Source organism: Eucyclogobius newberryi, unplaced genomic scaffold (assembly GCF_026437365.1).
Source record: "Eucyclogobius newberryi isolate DKJ021-1_F unplaced genomic scaffold, fEucNew1.0.hap1 SCAF_12, whole genome shotgun sequence".
NCBI classification, from domain to species: domain Eukaryota; kingdom Metazoa; phylum Chordata; class Actinopteri; order Gobiiformes; family Gobiidae; genus Eucyclogobius; species Eucyclogobius newberryi.
In genome coordinates, this window is record NW_027315746.1 from 36402652 (window position 1) to 36421993 (window position 19342).

Sequence of the window (19342 nt, forward strand, 5' to 3'; positions counted from 1 at the left end):
TACTGTCATACACATGTGCAATACTGTCATACACATGTGCAATACTGTCATACACATGTGCAATACTGCCATAGACATGTGCAATACTGTCATAGACATGTGCAATACTGTCATAGACATTTGCAATACTGTCATAGACATTTGCAATACTGTCATACTTATGCGCAATACCGTCATACCCATGTGCAATACTGTCATACACATGTGCAATACTGTCATACACATGTGCAATACTGTCATACACATGTGCAATACTGTCATAGACATGTGCAATACTGACATACACATGTGCAATACTGTCATACACATGTGCAATACTGTCATAGACATTTGCAATACTGTCATAGACATTTGCAATACTGTCATAGACATGTGCAATACTGCCATAGACATGTGCAATACTGTCATAGACATTTGCAATACTGTCATAGACATTTGCAATGCTGTCATAGACATGTGCAATATTGTCATAGATATGTGCAATACCGTCATACCCATGTGCAATACTGTCATACACATGTGCAATACTGACATAGACATTTGCAATACTGTCATAGACATGTGCAATACTGATATACACATGTGCAATATTGTCATAGACATGTGCAATACTGTCATAGACATGTGCAATATTGTCATAGACATGTGCAATACTGTCATACGCATGTGCAATACTGTCATACACATGTGCAATACTGTCATACCCATGTGCAATACTGTCATACACATGTGCAATACTGTCATCCACATGTGCAATACTGTCATACACATGTGCAATACTGTCATACTCATGTGCAATACCGTCATAACCATGTGCAATACTGTCATACACATGTGCAATACTGTCATACACATGTGCAATACTGTCATAGACATGTGCAATACTGACATAGACATGTGCAATATTGTCATAGATATTTGCAATACTGTCATAGACATTTGCAATACTGTCATAGACATGTGCTATACTGTCATAGACATTTGCAATACTGTCATAGACATGTGCAATACTGTCATAGACATGTGCAATACTGTCATAGACATTTGCAATACTGTCATAGACATTTGCAATACTGTCATAGACATGTGCAATACTGTCATAGACATTTGCAATACTGTCATAGACATTTGCAATACTCTCATAGACATGTGCAATACTGTCATAGACATGTGCAATACTGTCATAGACATGTGCAATACTGTCATACACATGTGCAACACTGTCATAGACATTTGCAATACTGTCATAGACATTTGCAATACTGTCATAGACATGTGCAATACTGTCATAGACATGTGCAATATTGTCATAGACATGTGCAATACCGTCATACCCATGTGCAATACTGTCATACACATGTGCAATACTGTCATACACATGTGCAATACTGTCAAACACATGTGCAATACTGTCTTACTCATGTGCAATACCGTCATACCCATGTGCAATACTGTCATACACATGTTTAATACTGTCATACACATGTGCAATACTGTCATACACATGTGCAATACTGTCATACACATGTGCAATACTGACATAGACATGTGCAATATTGTCATAGACATTTGCAATACTGTCATAGACATGTGCAATACTGTCATAGACATTTGCAATACTGTCATAGACATGTGCAATACTGTCATAGACATTTGCAATACTGTCATAGACATTTGCAATACTGTCATAGACATGTGCAATACTGTCATAGACATGTGCAATATTGTCATAGACATGTGCAATACCGTCATACCCATGTGCAATACTGTCATACACATGTGCAATACTGACATAGACATTTGCAATACTGTCATAGACATGTGCAATACTGACATACACATGTGCAATATTGTCATAGACATGTGCAATACTGTCATAGACATGTGCAATATTGTCATAGACATGTGCAATACTGTCATACGCATGTGCAATACTGTCATACACATGTGCAATACTGTCATACCCATGTGCAATACTGTCATACACATGTGCAATACTGTCATACTCATGCGCAATACCGTCATACCCATGTGCAATACTGTCATACACATGTGCAATACTGTCATACACATGTGCAATACTGTCATACACATGTGCAATACTGTCATACACATGTGCAATATTGTCATAGACATGTGCAATACTGTGACCGAATGTCAATCATCCTGGTGCAATATTCTCTGTCCGTATAACAGCTGTAAATAAGAGTGTTACTATTGTTAATGTTATTTTATTTTTTATTAAGAGTACAAGAGGTAGTTATCTGTTTTTTATTATTTACTTCTGTACCTACTCTGTATTGCAACACTGGAATTTCCCCATCCTGCGACAAATAAAGGCTTATATTATCTTATACAAAAACAACAAAACAAAGCCGAAATAATGAGTTTGGACGCTGAGAAGGCTTTTGATTCTGTTATTTATTTAAGTGCTAAACACATTTCAAATCAACTATTTAAGTATTAAACAAATATATTGGGGCTCTTTACGATGGTCCAACATGAATAATTTAAATCTATAGTCATCTGACAGATTCACTGACTGACTCTTTCATAAAACACATTTTTTCTGTCAATGTAAATTTGAATGTCTCTGTAGATGCCCCTATTTAGCCTATTTGTTTGTTTGTTTTTTCACAATGAAAAAGTCCAAGCTTGAATGTTTAACAACTTATTTAAATTTGGTCCAAATTGGACTTGTTTTGCTCAAATGGGAGCAATTTTTAGATCAGTAAATTTCAAAATCATTGTCGAACTTTGCGGCTGCACCACACATAGACCGTGAAAGTTCCAAATCATTCTGATAACTTTAGATCCCCCACTTGTCTTGAGGACTCCGCTTGTTTTCATCTTTCATCAAGATGGAGGCCATATGGTTAGTCAGGGGGCGTGGCCACAATTATAGGATTTTTTGGACTGCATGTCCTGAATTTCGTAGCTCATCCCGTTAGGCTTTCCCATCCACTCCCATTAGTGTCTCGAGTGCAGCACGATGTCAGGAGTGTTTAGATGCTGCTGTTGTCAACAATGAGTGAATGGGCCACCACACATGAGCGGCGGAGGGCGTTAGCACGTGTTCGGAAGAGCCGCGCTTTGCACATCCTTACAGACCTCATAGGCCTCTCGCCGGCTTGTGGCGCTCGGGTCTAAATATAAGTGTATCGATGATTCAGGCAGCCACTCGACCAAGTATTGATATATAATGAAAATAGATAGAGAGGGTCATTTTAAATTTGACTAACGATGAATGGGAAAATATATAAGCTTCTCCTTTGGAACATCCTTTTGGCAGCAGGAAAAAGGCCAAAGACAAACCTCACCAATGATCAAGGACTGGACTGAGATAAGAACAGACATCAGACAAATGGAAGGAAAAAAATCACATTCGGACTTAATTTGGAAATGGACCAATTTGACAGACTTTGATTCTCGTTCTCTGGTGATGTTTTGTGTTTATTTCTTTTTTTAAATAGTCCATTTAAAAGCAGACTTGCCTGTTAATAAGACATGTTTTTCCTACATTTAGGTCTCCAACAACCACCACTTTGGACATCTTCTGCCTGTCCCATCTAAAATAACAACATATATTTATTTTGAATCCAAATATTAAAATAGAAATAGAAAAAGAGCAGTGCTCACGGTTGATGTCTGGATGCTCTGTTTTTACAGAAGGCTTCTGTCTGAGGGTTCCAGTCCTGTTTCAGCTGCAAACTGGCTTCAGGACAATAACACTGAAAACACAAGCACAATATTATTAATACTTGCCCTTGACACTCAAACTTGTTCCTTATTTTTTGTTAAAAAGACTTATGTTAAGACATCGCTTTGCGTTATTTGCAGCAGGTGCGTTTGAGAAGATGAACGTAATGCTCGTCAAAATATGAAACGTTTCATATAAAGACTGTTGAAAAGACTTAAAAGCATTTAGCATTTAGATCTGATGTCAGATTGTCAATAAAATTGTGCTAGAGTGCTGCCCAGTGGCCGAGTGGTTAAGGGGGCAGCACACATCACATGCCAGGCTCGCAGCCGGCTGCAGTGTTGTGAGTTTGTACCTGTAACATGCAATAAATTGTCCACGTCAGGATTAAGAGTGCTTCCTGAAGGAGGTGCTGAAACAGCGTGCTGCTCATCCGGGGGGAAGGATAGAGACTGTTCTCTAGCTAAAGCAGGAATCAATCAAAAAAACATTTTGGGCACATACAAGAGGTACTAATAGTACTGTAAGGAGGTGGACTTACAGAGATCACTTGTTTCAGGTCATTAGCAGCGAGCTAATGCTAGTTAGTTAATTGTGTGTCTGCGTGCTCTTACACCCGTGAAGAGCTCTTATCTATCAGAACCACAACTCCTACGGACACAGTAGAAATAGCTCTCATTTTGGCTAAAACCGTGAGACGCAGAAGAGGAAGACGGGCGGGCGATTGCCTTTACCTGGGATTTTCCTCTGCAATGTGAACTCTTTACCTAACAAACTGCACGAACTGGCGTTGCTGATGAGACGTAACAGAGACTTTTCCTCTTCCCCGTGTTGTGCTTCACGGAGACGTGGCTGAGCGAATTCGTCCCGGACAGCGCGGTGGAGCTACAGGGCTTCCAGCTGCACCGGGCGGAGCGGCATAGGCTCCTCTCCGGCGGGAAGCGCAGATCAGAAGCACGGAGAGAACCTTCCGGATTCCCTGTCTTTTATCCTCAGCGATTTTAACAAGGGAAATCTCAATCACGAACTACCAAAGTACAGAAAGTTTATTAAAGTCCTGACCAGAGAGCAGAACACACTGGATCACTGCTACACAACAGTCAGCCACGCCTTCTGCGCCGTGGGCGGAGCCACGCTGGGCGCATCAGACCACGTCATGGTTCATCTGATCCCCACACACAGACAGAGGCTGAAGCTCTGCAAACCTGTAGTGAGGACTTCTGAGAGGTGGAACAATGAGGCAGAGGAGGCGGAGCTACGTGTGTGTTTGGACGTTACAGACTGGGAGGAGCTACGTGTGTGTTTGGACATTACAGACTGGGAGGAGCTACGTGTGTGTTTGGACATTACAGACTGGGAGGAGCTACGTGTGTGTTTGGACATTACAGACTGATAGGAGCTACGTGTGTGTTTGGACGTTACAGACTGGGAGGAGCTACGTGTGTGTTTGGACATTACAGACTGGGAGGAGCTACGTGTGTGTTTGGACATTACAGACTGATAGGAGCTACGTGTGTGTTTGGACGTTACAGACTGGGAGGAGCTACGTGTGTGTTTGGACGTTACAGACTGGGAGGAGCTACGTGTGTGTTTGGACATTACAGACTGGGAGGTGTTCAGAGCTGCCAGAGACGGTTTGGATGAGGACACGGACACTGTGACGTCCTACATTCTGTGAGGACAACATTAAACATCACACACCAAAGTCACATCCAACAATGACAAACCCTGGTTCACACCCAAACTGAGGCTGAGCCAGAAGGAGGCGGAGCACAGGGCGGAGCAAGAGGGCGCTACCAAGAGGCAAAGTACAGGTTTAGCAGGAGGTGTCGAGAGCTAGAGCCCGTTACAATATGTGTCTGAAGCAGCAGTTCTCAAACAACAACCCGCCTCTGTGTGGAGTGGCCCCGCCTCTGTGTGGAGTGGCCCCGCCTCTGTGTGGAGTGGCCCCGCCTCTGTGTGGAGTGGCCCCGCCTCTGTGTGGAGTGGCCCCGCCTCTGTGTGGAGTGGGCTCCGGTTTCTCAAAAACTACAAAGCCCAGAGCCCCCCCCCTTCTGCAGATGACAGAAAACTGGCCAGACAACTCAATTCCTTCTACTGCAGATTTGACCCCCTCCCCCACTGTGGCCACCTCTGCCAACCCAACCCCGGTCCCACCCCCCCACCCCCCCACCCCCCTCTCACAGTCCAGGAACAGGAAGTAAACAGACTATTTTGCAAATCCAACCCACGAAAAGCTTCTGGACCAGACGGTGTCACCCCGGCCACCTTAAGACACTGCGCAGGCGAGCTGGCCCCTGTCTTCACTGGCATTTTAACACCTCCTGGAGTCATGCCATGTCCCAGCTTCAAGTCGTCCATCATCGTCCCTGTCCCCAAGAAGCCCCGGATCACTGGACTTAATGACTACAGACCTGTGGCACTGACGTCTGGAGTCATGAAGTCATTTGAGCGCCTGGTCCTCCCCCACCTCAAGTCCCTCACCTCCTCCCTGCTGGACCCCCTGCTGGACCTCCTGCTGGACCCCCTGCTGGACCCCCTGCTGGACCTCCTGCTGGACACCCTGCTGGACCCCCTGCTGGACCTCCTGCTGGACCCCCTGCTGGACCTCCTGCTGGACCCCCTGCTGGACCTCCTGCTGGACCCCCTGCTGGACCTCCTGCTGGACCCCCTGCTGGACCCCCTGCTGGACCTCCTGCTGGACCTCCTGCTGGACCCCCTGCTGGACCTCCTGCTGGACCCCCTGCAGTTCACCTACAGAACCAACAGGTCTGTGGACGACGCCATCAACCTGGCTCTCCACTTCACCTGCAGCACCTGGACTCCCCTGGAACCTACACCAGGATCCTGTTTGTGGACTTCAGCTCTGCATCAACACCACCTCCTGCTCTGCTCCAGGACAAGCTCTCCCAGCTCAACCTGCCTGACTCCACCTGCAGGGGGAGCGCCGACTCCACCTGCAGGGGGAGCGCCGACTCCACCTGCAGTTGGAGTGCTGACTCCACCTGCAGGGGGAGCACCGACTCCACCTGCAGGAGGAGCGCTGACTCCACCTGCAGGGGGAGCACCGACTCCACCTGCAGGGGGAGCACTGACTCCACCTGTAGGAGGAGCGCTGACTCCACCTGCAGGGGGAGCACTGACTCCACCTGCAGGGCACTGACTCCACCTGCAGGGGGAGCACTGACTCCACCTGCAGGGCACTGACTCCACCTGCAGGTGGAGCGCTGACTCCACCTGTAGGAGGAGTGCTGACTCCACCTGCAGGGGGAGCGCTGACTCCACCTGCAGGGGGAGCACTGACTCCACCTGTAGGAGGAGCACTGACTCCACCTGCAGGTGGAGCACTGACTCCACCTGCAGGTGGAGTCAGTGCTCCCCCTGCAGGGGGAGCACTGACTCCACCTGCAGGTGGAGCACTGACTCCACCTGCAGGAGGAGCGCTGACTCCACCTGTAGGAGGAGTGCTGACTCCACCTGCAGGGGGAGCGCTGACTCCACCTGCAGGGGGAGCACTGACTCCACCTGTAGGAGGAGCACTGACTCCACCTGCAGGGCACTGACTCCACCTGCAGGTGGAGCACTGACTCCACCTGTAGGAGGAGCACTGACTCCACCTGCAGGGGGAGCACTGACTGGCTAGTCCTGAATGAGTCCAGCTTTAGTCCTGGTCTAGTTCTTATGTAGACTTGCTTTAGTCTGGTTTTAGTCCTTTTGCACACAATAACAGGCTTAAACTCTCCATCTTTGTGTCATGAAGTGTGTTTTACCTTTGGAAAGTCCCAGATGGCTCTGTCTTTGCTGATGACCGGAGCAAAGGTCATCGTCCCGTCTGGACACGAGGACGCTGGAAATCACACACTGACCATCAGATCAAAGGCCTGTCTCATCCACGCAGGACACACTTTCCCCCCACGTGACAGAGACCCTATCACGTGACGTCATTCTCCGGGACAAACTACTGACGTGTCGGGACGCGTCTTATACACCACCGTAAGCACTGGCGCGGCGCGCTGCTGACGTCACCGCGAAACGCTCTTTAGCCGAGCTCTGGACAAAACGAACGTGTGGTAACCATGGTAACATCAGCGGGCGCTCGCGCCTCTTTCAAACAGGACGTCACGTGTGCACATCTACTATCGAACACCATATACACCATATACACACAATACACACAACATACATACGCGCTGAGAACGTGGATGAAAACAGGGCGTGTTCCTCGTGCTGCAGCTGCCGTGAACACTCTGCAGGACGTACTGAGGCTCGTCTCTATGGCAACACACAACTTCAGCGCGCATCACGTGACTTGCTACGTACTGAGCTGGAGTGAATATGATCAATGTCAAAGTGACTTTTGAATAAATGTGTCCAACAAACTTATAAAGTCCAAAATCTAAAGTGTGTTTATTTTTACCATTATTATTAGTATTATCTTGTCTCACAATAGCTGTTTTTTTTTATTTAATTTTATCTTTATTTTTCCCCTCCATTCCTTATTCAGAAATGAGAGGTTTTGTCTATAAGAGTTTTGTTTGTAAAAGTTCTTCAATTTAGAGTGTTTTTTAAACTTCCTGTAAGTTTTCTGTTCTTTTCCTCTGGATCTACTGTGTTGCAACAATGAAATTTCCCCATGTGGGACAATAAAGGATTATCTTATCTTATCGCTGATCTCACAAAGTTACACAGGTTTGACAGTCGCTCTTACATTTAAAAAAAAAATCTGAATTTTAGAACAATTAACAGAAAAGACAAAAACCTGAAATAACCAGAGACAGGCTCAGGACGTCTCTCATGGACACATTAAACACACTCAGGACGTCTCTCATGGACACATTAAACACGCTCAGGACGTCTCTCATGGACACATTAAACAGGCTCAGGACGTCTCTCATGGACACATTAAACAGGCTCAGGACGTCTCTCATGGACACATTAAACACACTCAGGACGTCTCTCATGGACACATTAAACACGCTCAGGACGTCTCTCATGGACACATTAAACAGGCTCAGGACGTCTCTCATGGACACATTAAACACGCTCAGGACGTCTCATGGACACATTAAACAGGCTCAGGACGTCTCTCATGGACACATTAAACAGGCTCAGGACGTCTCTCATGGACACATTAAACACGCTCAGGACGTCTCTCGTGGACACATTAAACACGCTCAGGACGTCTCTCATGGACACATTAAACACGCTCAGGACGTCTCTCATGGACACATTAAACACGCTCAGGACGTCTCTCGTGGACACATTAAACAGGCTCAGGACGTCTCTCGTGGACACATTAAACACGCTCAGGACGTCTCTCGTGGACACATTAAACACGCTCAGGACGTCTCTCATGGACACATTAAACACGCTCAGGACGTCTCTCATGGACACATTAAACACGCTCAGGTCGTCTCTCATGGACACATTAAACACGCTCAGGACGTCTCTCATGGACACATTAAACAGGCTCAGGACGTCTCTCATGGACACATTAAACACGCTCAGGACGTCTCTCATGGACACATTAAACACGCTCAGGACGTCTCTCATGGACACATTAAACAGGCTCAGGACGTCTCTCATGGACACATTAAACACGCTCAGGACGTCTCTCATGGACACATTAAACAGGCTCAGGACGTCTCTCATGGACACATTAAACACGCTCAGGACGTCTCTCATGGACACATTAAACACGCTCAGGACGTCTCTCATGGACACATTAAACAGGCTCAGGACGTCTCTCATGGACACATTAAACACGCTCAGGACGTCTCTCATGGACACATTAAACACGCTCAGAACGTCTCTCATGGACACATTAAACAGGCTCAGGACGTCTCTCATGGACACATTAAACACGCTCAGGACGTCTCATGGACACATTAAACACGCTCAGGACGTCTCTCATGGACACATTAAACAGGCTCAGGACGTCTCTCATGGACACATTAAACAGGCTCAGGACGTCTCTCATGGACACATTAAACAGGCTCAGGACGTCTCTCATGGACACATTAAACACGCTCAGGACGTCTCTCATGGACACATTAAACACGCTCAGGACGTCTCTCATGGACACATTAAACACGCTCAAGACGTCTCTCATGGACACATTAAACAGGCTCAGGACGTCTCTCATGGACACATTAAACACGCTCAAGACGTCTCTCATGGACACATTAAACACGCTCAGGACGTCTCTCATGGACACATTAAACACGCTCAGGACGTCTCTCATGGACACATTAAACAGGCTCAGGACGTCTCTCATGGACACATTAAACAGGCTCAGGACGTCTCTCATGGACACATTAAACACGCTCAGGACGTCTCTCATGGACACATTAAACACGCTCAGGACGTCTTTCATGGACACATTAAAAACGCTCAGGACGTCTCTCATGGACACATTAAACACGCTCAGGACGTCTCTCATGGACACATTAAACAGGCTCAGGACGTCTCTCATGGACACATTAAACACGCTCAGGACGTCTCTCATGGACACATTAAACACGCTCAGGACGTCTCTCATGGACACATTAAACAGGCTCAGGACGTCTCTCATGGACACATTAAACAGGCTCAGGACGTCTCTCATGGACACATTAAACACGCTCAGGACGTCTCTCATGGACACATTAAACACGCTCAGGACGTCTCTCATGGACACATTAAACAGGCTCAGGACGTCTCTCATGGACACATTAAACAGGCTCAGGACGTCTCTCATGGACACATTAAACACGCTCAGGACGTCTCTCATGGACACATTAAACACGCTCAGGACGTCTCTCATGGACACATTAAACAGGCTCAGGACGTCTCTCATGGACACATTAAACACGCTCAGGACGTCTCTCATGGACACATTAAACACGCTCAGGACGTCTCTCATGGACACATTAAACAGGCTCAGGACGTCTCTCATAGACACATTAAACAGGCTCAGGACGTCTCTCATGGACACATTAAACACGCTCAGGACGTCTCTCATGGACACATTAAACACGCTCAGGACGTCTCTCATGGACACATTAAACAGGCTCAGGACGTCTCTCATAGACACATTAAACAGGCTCAGGACGTCTCTCATGGACACATTAAACACGCTCAGGACGTCTCTCATGGACACATTAAACACGCTCAGGACGTCTCTCATGGACACATTAAACAGGCTCAGGACGTCTCTCATGGACACATTAAACACGCTCAGGACGTCTCTCATGGACACATTAAACACGCTCAGGACGTCTCTCATGGACACATTAAACACGCTCAGGACGTCTCTCATGGACACATTAAACATGCTCAGGACGTCTCTCATGGACACATTAAACACGCTCAGGACGTCTCTCATGGACACATTAAACACGCTCAGGACGTCTCTCATGGACACATTAAACAGGCTCAGGACGTCTCTCATAGACACATTAAACAGGCTCAGGACGTCTCTCATGGACACATTAAACACGCTCAGGACGTCTCTCATGGACACATTAAACACGCTCAGGACGTCTCTCATGGACACATTAAACACGCTCAGGACGTCTCTCATGGACACATTAAACAGGCTCAGGACGTCTCTCATAGACACATTAAACAGGCTCAGGACGTCTCTCATGGACACATTAAACACGCTCAGGACGTCTCTCATGGACACATTAAACACGCTCAGGACGTCTCTCATGGACACATTAAACACGCTCAGGACGTCTCTCATGGACACATTAAACACGCTCAGGACGTCTCTCATGGACACATTAAACAGGCTCAGGACGTCTCTCATAGACACATTAAACAGGCTCAGGACGTCTCTCATGGACACATTAAACACGCTCAGGACGTCTCTCATGGACACATTAAACACGCTCAGGACGTCTCTCATGGACACATTAAACAGGCTCAGGACGTCTCTCATGGACACATTAAACACGCTCAGGACGTCTCTCATGGACACATTAAACACGCTCAGGACGTCTCTCATGGACACATTAAAGAGGCTCAGGACGTCTCTCATGGACACATTAAACGACATTTGGACTTGATTTGAAAAGAGACACATTTGAAAGACGTGGACATAATGGATGTTTGGTTTGGACATGTCAGTCAGGAACATGGAGGGGGACCAGGCACAGCCCTGCCTGACCCTCTGTCCAGAGTCAGATGACCAATGATTTCAATTCTTGTTGTTGGACCATCGTAAAGAGCCCAATATTTTATATCATGATATTTTGTTTAGTCAAAAGTCTTCTTCATGATCGCGGCTTTATCCAGTTGCTTTTGTATTTGAAGCATTAAAAAAGTTAAATTAAAACTTGTTGACACAAAACTTAAAAGTAGTCAATAGTAAAGGAGTGAGTTTGTGCCTTTAGAGCTGAACCTCAGAGCATGTTTGTTGAAGGAGTTTATCATCCAGATACAAGTACTTGTAATAGAGTACTTGTGATAGAGTATTTGTAATAGAGTACTTATAATAGAGTACTTATAATAGAGTACTTGTGATAGAGTATTTGTAATAGAGTACTTATAATAAAGTACTTATAATAGAGTACTTGTGATAGAGTATTTGTAATAGAGTACTTATAATAGAGTACTTGTAATAGAGTACTTGTGATAGAGTATTTGTAATAGAGTACTTGTAATAAAGTACTTGTAACAGAGTATTTGTAATAGAGTATTTGTAATAGAGTATTTGTAATAGAGTACTTGTAATAGAGTACTTGTAATAGAGTACTTATAATAGAGTACTTGTAATGGAGTACTTGTGATAGAGTATTTGTAATAGAGTACTTGTAATAGAGTACTTGTGATAGAGTATTTGTAATAGAGTACTTGTAATAGAGTACTTGTAATAGAGTATTTGTAATAGAGTACTTGTGATAGAGTATTTGTAATGGAGTACTTGTAATAGAGTACTTGTAATAGAGTATTTGTAATAGAGTACTTGTAATAGAGCATTGTGATAGAGTATTTGTAATAGAGTACTTGTAATAGAGTACTTGTAATAGAGTATTTGTAATAGAGTACTATTACAAACTGTACTCTATTACAAGAGTACTATTTGTATGTTATGATCCCGGTGACAAAAACCCAAACACAGTCCAGATCAAGGCAAAGTTTATTTAACAAAGATTCAAAATTCCAAACAGGAAGCACCAACTTAGACAGGAGCAGGACAGGGGCAGGACAGGAGCAGGAGCAGAGCAGGAGCAGGAGCAGGAGCAGGAGCAGGAGCAGGAGCAGGAGCAGGGCAGGAGCAGAGCAGGAGCAGGAGCAGGAGCAGGAGCAGGGCAGGAGCAGGAGCAGGAGCAGGAGCAGGGCAGGAGCAGGAGCAGGAGCAGGGCAGGAGCAGGAGCAAGAGCAGGAGCAGGAGCAGGAGCAGGGCAGGAGCAGGAGCAGGGCAGGAGCAGGAGCAGGAGCAGGAGCAGGGCAGGAGCAGGAGCAGGAGCAGGAGCAGGAGCAGGAGCAGGGCAGGAGCAGGAGCAGGAGCAGGAGCAGGAGCAGCAGCAGGAGCAGGAGCAGGAGCAGGAGCAGGGCAGGAGCAGGAGCAGGAGCAGGGCAGGAGCAGGAGCAGGAGCAGCAGCAGGAGCAGGAGCAGGAGCAGGAGCAGGAGCAGGGCAGGAGCAGGAGCAGGAGCAGGGCAGGAGCAGGAGCAGGAGCAGCAGCAGGAGCAGGAGCAGGAGCAGGAGCAGGGCAGGAGCAGGAGCAGGAGCAGGAGCAGGAGCAGGAGCAGGAGCAGAAGCAGGGCAGGAGCAGGAGCAGGAGCAGCAGCAGGAGCAGGAGCAGGAGCAGGAGCAGGAGCAGGAGCAGGGCAGGAGCAGGAGCAGGAGCAGGAGCAGCAGCAGGAGCAGGAGCAGGAGCAGGAGCAGGAGCAGGAGCAGGAGCAGGGCAGGAGCAGGAGCAGGAGCAGGAGCAGGAGCAGGAGCAGGAGCAGGAGCAGGAGCAGGAGCAAGAGCAGGAGCAGGGGCAGGAGCAGGAGCAGGAGCAGGAGCAGGAGCAGGAGCAGGAGCAGGAGCAGGAGCAAGAGCAGGAGCAGGAGCAGGAGCAGGAGCAGGAGCAGGAGCAGGAGCAGGAGCAAGAGCAGGAGCAGGAGCAGGAGCAGGAGCAGGAGCAGGAGCAGGAGCAGGAGCAGGAGCAGGACAGACGTCAAACGACGAACTGACCCAGAACAAAGGGGAGACTGAGCTTAAATACACAGAGACATATCAAAGAATAAAGTCTAACATCAAAGGAGAGGAAGATGAAGAAGAGTCAGACCTGGAATAAAGCCGGTAACAAGAGTCTGAGCAGAGCTGATACTAACATTGTAATAGAGTACTTGTGATAGAGTACCTGTAATAGGCAAGGCAAGTTTATTTGTAGAGCACATTTCATACACAAGGCAATTCAAAGTGCTTCACAGCAGGAAAAATGCATTCAAATCACAAAGAAATTACAGAAATACAATAAAATTAACTAAATTAAAAATTATCAATCCAACTGATTTTCTAAACTAATAAAATCACAAACAAAAGAGAAGAGTGCAAAGAAAAAAAATTGTTTCAGTCACATGCGCAGCTAAACAAAACTGTTTTTAGCTTAGATTTGAACATTGTCAGAGTTGAACCTGTCTCACATCTTCAGGAAGACTGTTCCAGATTTTAGCTGCATAAAACTGAAACACAGATTCCCCATGTTTTGTCCTGACTCTGGCACCAGCAGGAGGCCGGTCCATGTTTAGTCCTCACTCTGGCACCAGCAGGAGGCCGGTCCATGTTTAGTCCTCACTCTGGCACCAGCAGGAGGCCGGTCCATGTTTAGTCCTGACTCTGGCACCAGCAGGAGGCCGCTCCATGTTTAGTCCTGACTCTGGCACCAGCAGGAGGCCGCTCCATGTTTAGTCCTGACTCTGGCACCAGCAGGAGGCCGCTCCATGTTTAGTCCTCACTCTGGCACCAGCAGGAGGCCGGTCCATGTTTAGTCCTCACTCTGGCACCAGCAGGAGGCCGGTCCATGTTTAGTCCTGACTCTGGCACCAGCAGGAGGCCGCTCCATGTTTAGTCCTGACTCTGGCACCAGCAGGAGGCCGCTCCATGTTTAGTCCTGACTCTGGCACCAGCAGGAGGCCGCTCCATGTTTAGTCCTGACTCTGGCACCAGCAGGAGGCCGCTCCATGTTTAGTCCTGACTCTGGCACCAGCAGGAGGCCGCTCCATGTTTAGTCCTGACTCTGGCACCAGCAGGAGGCCGCTCCATGTTTAGTCCTGACTCTGGCACCAGCAGGAGGCCGCTCCATGTTTAGTCCTGACTCTGGCACCAGCAGGAGGCCGGTCCATGTTTAGTCCTGACTCTGGGCACCAGCAGGAGGCCGGTCCATGTTTAGTCCTGACTCTGGCACCAGCAGGAGGCCGGTCCATGTTTAGTCCTGACTCTGGGCACCAGCAGGAGGCCGGTCCATGTTTAGTCCTGACTCTGGCACCAGCAGGAGGCCGGTCCATGTTTAGTCCTGACTCTGGCACCAGCAGGAGGCCGGTCCATGTTTAGTCCTGACTCTGGGCACCAGCAGGAGGCCGGTCCATGTTTAGTCCTGACTCTGGCACCAGCAGGAGGCCGGTCCATGTTTAGTCCTGACTCTGGGCACCAGCAGGAGGCCGGTCCCTGAGGTCCTCAGAGTCTGAGATGGTTCATATGGCACTAACATATCCAAGATGTACTTTGGTGCTAGGCCATGGAGAGACTTGTACACAAGCAGAGCTGCTTTAAAGTCTCTTCTCTGAGCCACAGGGGGCAGTGCAGAGACCTGAGAACAGGACTAATATGATGGTACTTCCTGGTTCTAGTCAGGACCCGAGCAGCAGCGTTCTGGATGAACTGCAGCTGTTTTACAGCTCGTTTGGAGAGACCAGTGAGCGGCCGTTACAGTCTAATCTACTGGAGACAAACACATGGATAAGTCTCTCTAAATCTGGTTTTGACACTATATTTTTGATTTTGGCAATGTTTTTTAGATGGTAAAAAGCTGCTGATGTTATTGATTTGACGTGGCTATTAAAGTTCAAGTCTGAGTCCATTATTACCCCCAGATTTATAATTTGGTTTGTAGGTTTTAGAGCGAGACTCTGGAGGTGACCGCTAACACTTTCTCTTTGTTTCTTTGGGCCAAAAACGATTATTTCAGTCTTGTCTGAGTTCAGCTGGAGAAAGTTGTTTTGCTCCACAAACTGATCTGTTGGATGCAGTGACAGAGTGAATCTACTGGTCCATAGTCACCTGTCGATAGTGAAACATAGATCTGAGTGTCGTCTGCATTATTGTGATAGGACACATTTTCACTGCGTATCAACTGACCTAACGGCAGCATGTAGAGGTTGAACAGAAGGGGACCCAGGACTGACCCTTGGGGCACTCCACAGGTCAGGGTCATGTGGTCTGAGACACAGCTACCAATTTCAACAAAGTACTTCTTGTCTTCCAGATAGGACCTTAACCAGTTTAGGGCAGTGCCAGTGATGCCCACCCAGTCCTCTAGTCTCTGTAAGAGGATCCCATGATCGACAGTGTCAAAAGCAGCACTCAGATCTAACAGAATTAAGACTGAGGCTTTGCCCGTGTCAGTGTTCAGGCGGATGTCATTTGTCACCTTGACAAGAGCAGTCTCAGTGCTGTGATGAGGTCTAAAACCTGACTGAAAAACATCAAATGAGTTGTTTATTAAGAGGAAATCTGTGAGCTGTTGGTAAACAACCTTTTCAAGGACTTTGCCCCAAAATGGCAGATTAGAGATGGGCTGGTAATGACTCAGTACTGCAGCATCAAGACTGCTCTTCTTTAGGAGAGGCTTTATGACCGCAGTTTTCAAAGCCATTGGGAATGTTCCAGATTGAAGCGACATGTTAACTATGTGAGTGAATGGTGCTAACAAACTGTTCAGCACAGACTTTAGAAATCTGGAGGCTCACATATCAAGGCAGCATGTAGATGAACTCAGACTGGTGATGATCTCATGGACAGTTTTGTCAGTTACTGGTGCAAAGTGAGTTAGCTCTAAGTGTCTTGGTGGTTTTAGGGTAATTTTTTGCATTGTGGGATTTATAGCATTTTTAATGCCCTGAACTTTGTCATTAAAGAATAATGCAAACTCATTACACTTGGATGTGGAAATGAGTTCTAACGGCAGCTGAGCTGGAGGGTTTTTTAATCTGTTTACTGTGGCAAACAGGACACGCGAGTTGTTACTGCAGCTTCCAATTATTTCAGAAAAATATCTTTCCCTAGTTCTACATAAAATGAGGTTGTACATGTTCAGCTTTTCTTTGTAAATCTCTTTTTGAACCTGGAGCTTTGACTTGCGCCATTTCCGTTCGGCCCTGCGGCACTCCCTTTTCTGTGCCCTGACCGAATCATCATTTCTCCACGGCGCCTTCTGCTTATTTTGAACCATTTTAGCCTTCAGAGGGGCGATGGTGTCCAGAACATTCAAAACACTAGATGTAACAGAGTTCAACAAATCATTTACATTAGAACATGAGACATTTTCAAAGTTGATCATTTCCATAAACAGTGCACCTGTGCCATCACTTATGTGTCTCCTCTGAACAACTGCAGGACCAACCGGAGGTTTGGGAGAAACAGACAGGTCAAAGAAGACACAGAAATGATCAGACAGAGCAACATCGATCACATTAACATTTGAAATATTTACCCCCTTTGTAATTATGAGATCTAGAGTGTGTCCTTTGCTGTGAGTGGGGCCTCTCACATGCTGAGTAAGACTGAAGGTTTCAAGGACAGCATCAAGCTCTTTAGCCTTTCTGTCACAACTATTATCAACATGCACATTGAAATCACCTGTAATGACCAACCCATCAAAGTCTGTGCATATGACTGAAAGCATCTCAGTAAAATCATCAATAAAACTTTGGCAGTGCTGGGGAGGCTTGTATAAAACAATGAAGAGAATGGATGGAGACCGTTTTAGCTCCATTTTAAAGGATACATACTCAAATGATGAAAACACCCCAAAAGACAACCTGCAGGTCATTATTTCATCTCTAAAGACAGCACAGACTCCACCCCCTTTTTTGTTTTCTCGTGTTTCAGATTCAAACTTAAAGTTGGGTGGAGCAGATTCTATCAGAACTACATTTCCTGTGTTTTTGTCAAGCCATGTTTCAGTTAAAAACATAAAATCAAGATTATAAGAAGAAATAAAATGATTAATTAAGAGTTATTTGTTACATAAGGATCTGACATTTAGCACAGCAAGTTTCAGACTAGTTTCAGTGGGACTGGGCTTTATCTTTTCACAGGGAATATGAATCACATTTCTCAGATTGGGCCTGACTCGCATTTTGTTTTTCCATCTGTGTGATGATGTGACTACAGAAATAGCACTAGGGGGGGCTCTTTTTACATAGGGCCTCGGGTTGGTTTGATTTTTAATGTGACAATAAGTCCCGGCAACGCTGAGACCCAGTGCATCCTAGCTATGGGAGATACCAGGTGAAAGGCGAGGTTGGATGGGTGGTGGGGCTTTTGTAGCCAAGGAGAGTTTGGAGAGGCGAGGGGGGATGGGTGGTGGGGCTTTTGTTGGTGTAGTCGGCTTGTGCAGGGAAGACATAGCCCTTGCTATATTGGGCGTGAGTGGAGCCATCTTCAGGCCTGATTTGATCAGACTTTCAAAATGGCTGGGAAGGCCCATGGGTGAGAGTGGAGATGAGAAGGAGAATGATGAATCTTTAGTGGGAGTAGATGTTGCAGGGGGAACCCAGGGCTGGTGTGAAGGCAGGGGCGATGACAGGGATGTTGTTGGGCTTGTCACAGATGGGTCCAAGGCCTTTGAAGATTGTTCCTTTGCTGGAGGCGGTGGAGGTGATTGTGGAGCAGCTGGAGCTGAATCCTTTGCTAGTGGTGGTGGAGCAGCTGCTAATGAATCCTTTGGTGGAGGCTGAGGTTGTGGTGCTTTTGATGTTGAAACATTGGCTCGGTCTCTGGCTGATGGAGCAGGAATTCTTCTCTCATTCCTCTCTTCTCTAACTATCTGCTCAGGACCCTGTCCAGGCCCAGTCCAATGCCTCAGAGCGTGGAGCAGGTTCTCTGTCAGCACCCTCACTCCACCTCTGCATAGGTGGGGGCCATTTCTCTTAAACAGGTCCTCTCGTTTCCAGAATAGATAGAAGTTCTCAATGTAGTGTAGTCCTCTCGGGGAACACTCTTTGGACAGCCATGTGTTCAGCTGAAGAAGCCGGCTAAACTTGTTTATCCTCCTGTCGATGTTTGGAAGAGGTCCACTTATGAATGTTTTGATTTCCATTTTATCAAGCACGTCGAATAACTTCAAGAAATCTTTTTTCAAAACTTCAGTCTGTTCCCGCCGCATGTCCACTGCACCCACGTGCACAATCAGATGTTTAGCTCCTCCATGCTTAGCCATAATATTTGGAAGGAGTGACGTTATCTCAGAAACAGTGGCGCTTGGAAAAGAATGTGTGTTTATCTTTTCATGCGTCACGTGACTTATCGCGCCGTCCCCAACTAAAACAATCTTGACCTTGGCTCCTGGCACAGATCCTCCTCGCTGTATTTTGGCCACGTCATCTTTCCATTTTTCATTTAATTCCATCTCTGAAAGTGGTAAAAATCTGTTGGTGAGCTG

General features: G+C 46.7%; 1 protein-coding gene across 1 annotated transcript in view; it reads right to left on the minus strand.

Moving 5' to 3' along the window:
• Window positions 1-7535, minus strand: part of rab36 (RAB36, member RAS oncogene family) — a 53739-nt gene extending 46204 nt beyond the window's left edge. The window contains exons 1-3 of the mRNA XM_072440447.1: window positions 7471-7535; window positions 3640-3731; window positions 3495-3569 (exon numbers count right to left, since the gene is read on the minus strand). Coding sequence (XP_072296548.1) covers window positions 3495-3569; window positions 3640-3731; window positions 7471-7524 — 221 coding nt within the window. The 5' untranslated portion in view covers window positions 7525-7535. The remainder of the gene's footprint in view (window positions 1-3494; window positions 3570-3639; window positions 3732-7470) is intronic.
• Window positions 7536-19342: the final 11807 nt, after the last annotated feature.